The following is a 6894-nucleotide window of genomic DNA, read 5'->3' on the forward strand; positions in this document are numbered from 1 at the left end:
GGAGGTCCTATGACCCCAAGAACACCATCCCCCACCGTCATACATGGAGGTCCTATGACCCCAAGAACACCATCCCCCACCGTCATACATGGAAGACCTATGACCCCAAGAACACCATCCCCCACCGTCATACATGGAGGTCCTATGACCCCAAGAACACCATCCCCCACCGTCATACATGGAGGTCCTATGACCCCAAGAACACCATCCCCCACCGTCATACATGGAAGACCTATGACCCCAAGAACACCATCCCCCACCGTCATACATGGAAGACCTATGACCCCAAGAACACCATCCCCCCACCGTCATACATGGAGGTCCTATGACCCCAAGAACACCATCCCCCACCGTCATACATGGTTTGGGGGTGTTTTTCTGCTAAGAGGACAGGACAACTTCACCGCATCAAAGGGACGATGGATGGGGCCATGTACCATCAAATCTTGGGTGAGAACCTCCTTCCCTCAGCCAGGACATTGAAGATGGGTCATGGATGGGTCTTCCAGCATGACAATGACCCAAAACACACGGCCAAGACAACAAAGGAGTGTCTCAAAAAGAAGCACATAAAGGTCCTGGAGTGGCCTAGCCGGTCTCCAGACCTTAATCCCATAGAAAATATGTGGAGGGAGCTGAAGGTTCGAGTTACCAAACGTCAGCCTGGAAACCTTAATGACTTGGAGAGGATCTGCAAAGAGGACAAAATCCCTCCTGAGATGTGTGCAAACCTGGAGGCCAACTCCAAGAAATGTCTGACCTCTGTGATCACCAACAAGGGTTTCTCCACCAACTAAAAGTCATGTTTTGTGAAGGGTTCACATACTTATTTCACTCATTAAAATGCAAATCAATTTATAACTTTTTTGAATATTTTTGTTATTCTGTCTCTAATGTTATAATAAACCGACCAATAAAATTATAGACTGATCGATTCTTTGACACAAAATCAGCCGATCAAATCCTTTTTTTTTTCCCCCTCAGAACGTCCCAATCATACAACAAACCAATGAAATGCCCCCCTCCCCCGTTCAGAAGTTTGCACCCCCTTAATCCTGTGTATTGCCCTCTTTATCACCAATGACAGTGATCAATCTTCTGTAATAGTTGTCTGAGGAATTTTTGCCGGTGGTAGAGCTGCCCATTGGTCTTGGCACCCTAACCCTCTTGTATGACCCCCCCCCCCCCCCATTCCAATCTAGGTGAGACGATTGCAGCATTTTGTCTGACGGAACCGTCCAGCGGATCTGACGCCGCATCAATCCGAACCACAGCAAAGAAGAGCCCCTGCGGAAGCTTCTATACTATGAATGGGGGCAAACTCTGGATCAGGTAAGATGACCTTTTCGGTCCAATATGGCGTATGTCTATATCGGTGTACATCCAGTCTCCTGGAATCTGGTGTATGTCGGCTTCTTATGGGTGGTCCGGTCTCGGGAGAATCTGGTGTATGTTGGCTTCTTATGGTGGTCAGATCTCGAGGAATCTGGTGTATGTTGGATTCCCATGGTGGTCCGATCTCGAGGAATCTGGTGTATGTCGGCTTCTTATGGGTGGTCCGGTCTCGGGGGAATCTGGTGTATGTTGGCTTCTTATGGTGGTCAGATCTTGAGGAATCTGGTGTATGTTGGCTTCTCATGGGTGGTCCAGTCTCGGGGGAATCTGGTGTATGTTGGCTTCTTATGGTGGTCCGATCTCGAGGAATCTGGTGTATGTTGGCTTCTTATGGTGGTCCGATCTCGAGGAATCTGGTGTATGTTGGCTTCTTATGGTGGTCCGATCTCGAGGAATCTGGTGTATGTTGGCTTCTTATGGTGGTCCGATCTCGAGGAATCTGGTGTATGTTGGCTTCTTATGGTGGTCCGATCTCGAGGAATCTGGTGTATGTTGGCTTCTTATGGTGGTCCGGTCTCAGTCTCAGGGGAATCTGGTGTATGTTGGCTTCCCATGGTGGCCCGATCTCGGGGAATCTCGTGTATGTTGGCTTCCTATGGTGGTCCGTGGGAATCTAGTGTTTTGTCTCCTTCTCATGGTAGTCCTGTCTCGGGGAATCTGGTGTATGTTGACTTCCCATGGTGGTCCGATCTGGGGGAATCTGGTGTATGTTGGCTTCTTATGGTGGTCCAATCTCAGGAAATCTGGTGTATGGTGGTCCGATCTCGGGGAATCTGGTGTATGTTGGCTTCCCATGGTGGTCCGATCTGGGGGAATCTGGTGTATGTCTCCTTCTCATGGTAGTCCTGTCTCGGGGAATCTGGTGTATGTCGGCTTCTTATGGTGGTCCAGTCTCTGTCCAGATAATGCTCTCATTGGTGGTGTATTTACCACGTCTCATCTGTCTTGCAGTAATGGAGGAATCGCTGACCTGTTCACGGTTTTTGCCAAAACTCAAATCCCCGACCCGTCCAGTGGAGAGATGAAGGAGAAGATCACAGCGTTCATCGTGGAGAGGGGAGAAGGCGTGTCACAGTGAGTGATGGGAATATGGCGGTGTATGGGGTGGCTGAGACTTTGTAATACATTGGAGCCAATATCAGGCTGGGACCTGTGCGGGGGAGAGAGATCAGTGATTTATATTGGGGGGGGGGGGACCCCTCGGTAAGCTGGAGAGATGAATGAACTTTATTGACCTGCACTTGCTTTCCTTCTGAGCTGCTTCAAGCTGACCTTTGACAATGGTTGGGGTCTCTCCTAGTGGCCCCCGGATAAGAAGTTGGTATACGGGCCAGTAACACAGCCGCTACTGCACTTCGATGAGGTCCGAGTCCCGGTGGAGAATGTACTCGGAGGCGAGGGGAACGGGTTCAAGGTGGCGATGAATATCCTCAACAATGGCGCTTTGGGATGGCCGCTGCTCTGTCCGGAACCATGAAGGGAATGATCCAGAGAGCGGTGAGTGCAGAACCCCATGTCCCCACCAGGGGCAGAAGAGAACAGACTAATGGGAGGAGCTAAACTGACAGGTGGAGTCATAGGTCAAAGTTTATGAAGTCACACGATAAGGGGAGGAGCTGATGAGTTTAATAAGTGGCCATTGGGGTGAAATGTTCATAGATGGCGGTAATGGGCGGAGTCATATGATGAGAATTATGGAAGGAAGTGGGAGGAGTTATAGAAAATGAGGTGGGAGGAGTTGTGAATGAAATTTGAGTAGTGGGAGGAGTTATGAGTAATGGGAGGGGCTCTGTGCCGGTGGTAACTTGTCTTTCTTCCCATTGGACACATCAGGTGGATCACGCCACCAATCGCACGCAGTTTGGAAGTAAGCTGCACACATTTGGCGTCATTCAGGAGAAGTTGGCGCGAATGGCGGTCTTGCAGTACGTCACCGAGGTAAACCCCTCCCCCCCTGCTTTGTGTTCTGTCCCCTCCCCCCCGCTGTGTGTTCTGTCTCCTCCCCCCCGCTTTGTGTTCTGTCTCCTCCCCCGTGTGTTCTGTCCCCTCCCCCCCGCTTTGTGTTTTGTCCCCTCCCCCCCGCTGTGTGTTTTGTCCCTCCCCTTGTAGCACACTCCGCTCTCTGCAATGTTTTGGGGTCTTTCTTCTTCTTCATAGTTTGCCCCTCCCCCCCATGTAGGGTAATCATTTCCTGTCTCTTGTCTCCCCCAGTCGATGGCGTACATGATCAGCGCAAACATGGATTCCGGGGCGAAGGACTTCCAGATAGAAGCCGCCATCAGTAAAGTCTTTGGTTCGGTGAGGAGCGATCGCTATCCGTATAGAACATGTGACTCCATCGCAGCCAATCCCATTCCTCCCGTGTATGAAGGAGGGACGGGATTGGCTGTTCTTCTGTAATGTGTGACGATTGTTTGTCCTCAGGAAGCGGCGTGGGCGGGTGACCGATGAATGTATCCAAATTCTGGGAGGAACCGGATTCATGAAGGTGAGCGCCGGCGCCATCTCCTCTCCGCTGTGTGTACTGCGCGCCGTGCCCTCCGCTCCTCCTCTCCTGGGGGCGTCGGCCTATGGACACTGGGGGGGGGAGCTTCTGGGGGCCCCGGGATTGGGTGGGTTGTCCTTCTGTGTTTTCCGATCTTTTTCTCCTCTTCCAGGACGGTGGAGTGGAACGCGTTCTCCGCGATTTGCGCATTTTCCGAATCTTTGAAGGAACTAATGACATCCTCAGGCTGTTTGTTGCCCTCAATGGACTGCAGGTACCTTGTCCCCCCCCCCTTCCTCATAACTTCCCCACCTCACCCCTTCCCCCTCACCACTTCCCCCTCTCCATCTCCTGCCCCCCTCTCCCCCTCCGTCCCCCCCCTTCCCCTCACCCTCTCCATCCCCCTTCCCCCTCGCCATCCCCCCCCTCACCACTTCCCCCCTCGCCCTCTCCATCTCCTTCCCCCCCTTCTCCCCCTCCATCCCCCCCTTCCCCTCGCCCTCTCCATCCCCCCCATAACTTCCCCACCTCGCCCTCTCCATCCCCTTCTCCCCCTCCCTCCCCTCGCCCTCTCCATCTCCCCCCCATAACTGCCCCCCCTCTTCCCCTCCATTCCCCCCTTCCCCTCTCCATCCCCCTTCCCCCTCGCCACCCCCCTCACCTCTTCCCTTCTCCCCCTCCACCTCCCCTTCCCCTCACCCTCTCCATCTCCCCCCCCCATAACTGCCCCCCCCCTTCCCCTCGCCCTCTCCATCCCCCCCCCTAATAACTGCCTCCCCTCTATCCACCTCTCCATCCCCCTCCCCCACACCGTGCCGCCATTAACCTCTCACCCTTCATTCCTCCACAGAGCGCTGGAAAGGAGCTGAAATCTCTCCAGAAGGCCGTCGCCAATCCACTGAGTGACCCCCAACTACTGCTGAGGGAGGGGGTGCGGAGAGCCAAAAGGTGGGGAGGGGGAAGTAATATATTGGGGGGGTTGGGCTTGCTGTCAGTCATATTATTTGCCCCATTGTCTCCCTGTAGGAGGGCCGGTCTGGGAACGGGACTCACCCTTAAAGGACACGTCCATCCAGAGATGGAGAAGAGTGCAGGACTGGTAAGTGTGGGAGGGTCAGTGAACTGGGAGGGTGTTAGTATTAGGGGTGAGCTTGGCGGTAGTAAATGTGGGTGGAGCACAGCGTTAGCATGGTAGGCAGAGCATGGTGGTAGTAATGTGGGCGGAGAAACGGCAATAGTATTAGGGGGTGGAGCATGGCATTAGTATTAGGGGGTGGGGCATGGCAATAGCATTGTGTATTAGGGGTGGAGCATTGTAGCATTAGGGGGTGGGGCATGGCGGTAGCAATGTGGGCAGAGCACAATGATAGTATTAGGGGTGGGGCATGGCGATAGTAATGTGGGCAGAACCCCGGTGGTGGTGGCATTGTGGGTGCAACCCAGGGGTGGTGGCATTGGGGGCGGAACCCAGGGGTGGTATTGTGGGTGGAGCCTGGTGGTATTGTTGGGTGGAGCCTGGTGGTGGTGGTATGTGGGTGGAGCCCGGTGGTGGTGGTATTGTGGGTGGAGCCTGTGGTGGTGGTATTGTGGGTGGAGCCTGGTGGTGGTGGTATTGTGGGTGGAGCCTGGTGGTGGTGTTATTGTGGGTGGAGCCCGGTGGTGGTGGCATTGTGGGCGGAACCCAGGGGTGGTGGCATTGTGGGCGGAACCCAGGGGTGGTGGCATTGTGGGCGGAACCCAGGGGTGGTGGCATTGTGGGCGGAACCCAGGGGTGGTGGCATTGTGGGTGGAGCCTGGTGGTGGCATTGTGGGCAGAGCCCGTTGGTGGTGGCATTGTGGGCGGAACCCAGGGGTGGCATTGTGGGTGGAGCCCGGTGGTGGTATTGTGGGTGGAGCCTGGTGGTGGTGGTATTGTGGTGGAGCCGGTGGTGGTATTGTGGGTGGAGCCCGGTGGTGGTATTGTGGGTGGAGCCTGGTGGTGGTGGCATTGTGGGTGGAGCCTGGTGGTGGTGGCATTGTGGGCGGAACCCAGGGGTGGTGGCATTGTGGGCGGAACCCAGGGGTGGTATTATGGGTGGAGCCTGGTGGTGTGGTATTGTGGGCAGAGCCCGTTGGTGGTGGCATTGTGGGCGGAACCCAGGGGTGGCATTGTGGGTGGAGCCGGTGGTGGTATTGTGGGTGGAGCCTGGTGGTGGTATTGTGGGCGGAGCCCGGTGGTGGTGGTATTGTGGGTGGAGCCTGGTGGTGGTGGTATTATGGGTGGAGCCTGGTGGTGGTATTGTGGGCGGAGCCCGGTGAGTAGAGTATTTTTCCTGGTTTCAGGCTGTTGGCGCTCTGGAAGAGTTCGGATTGGTGGTGGAGGAAGTTCTGGTGAAATACGGGAAGAGGATTGTGGGTAAGATTGTCTCTATATTGGGGATTTCTGCTTCTCTCTATAGTAACATTAGAGGTATTGGGGTGAGGTGGGCAGTGTGGCCCCTCCCAGGTACCCTCACATTGGTCCAGCTTGGCACGGCGTCTTCATATATTTATAGTGATTGCCGCCATGTGAGGAGTCATTGACCACAGGGGGGCGCTCACGTACCACCGCCATTCAATGAAACATGACTGACACCTCACTGCCCCGCCTCTCCAACTCGTCCAATCAGGGAACACCTTGTATTCATTGAATGGTGGGAGTGTAGAGTGAGCGCCCCCCTGTGGTCACTGTAAATAATGATCGTTAGCGCCCCTCAGGGGTGATATTACTCTGGGTGTGTCTATATTGTGTGTGTGAGTGGAGAATATATATATACACACACACACACACGTTCGAAAGTTTGCATACCCCGGCAGAAATTGTGGCATTAATATTGAAGATATGACAATCGTGCCAAAAAACTGTCTTCTATTAAGGATAGCGATCACGTGAAGCCATTTATTATCACATCATTTTTTGGATCCTTTTTAAATCATAATAACAAAAATCACCCAAATGGACCTGATGATAAAAAGTTTACATCCCCCGGAATGTT

At 53.9% G+C, this 6894-nt stretch overlaps 1 protein-coding gene across 1 annotated transcript in view; it reads left to right on the top strand.

Moving 5' to 3' along the window:
- ACADVL (acyl-CoA dehydrogenase very long chain) overlaps nt 1–6275 on the top strand; it is a gene marked incomplete at its 3' end in the record, with an annotated part of 49582 nt that extends 43307 nt beyond the window's left edge. The window contains 10 exon segments of the mRNA XM_073623962.1: nt 2696–2834; nt 2837–2892; nt 3229–3333; nt 3607–3693; nt 3820–3834; nt 3836–3883; nt 4053–4154; nt 4731–4828; nt 4907–4979; nt 6203–6275. Of these exon segments, the coding sequence (XP_073480063.1) occupies nt 2696–2834; nt 2837–2892; nt 3229–3333; nt 3607–3693; nt 3820–3834; nt 3836–3883; nt 4053–4154; nt 4731–4828; nt 4907–4979; nt 6203–6275 (796 nt within the window).
- Nucleotides 6276–6894: the final 619 nt, after the last annotated feature.

This window comes from Aquarana catesbeiana, linkage group LG03 (assembly GCF_042186555.1).
Source record: "Aquarana catesbeiana isolate 2022-GZ linkage group LG03, ASM4218655v1, whole genome shotgun sequence".
Lineage (NCBI taxonomy): Eukaryota > Metazoa > Chordata > Amphibia > Anura > Ranidae > Aquarana > Aquarana catesbeiana.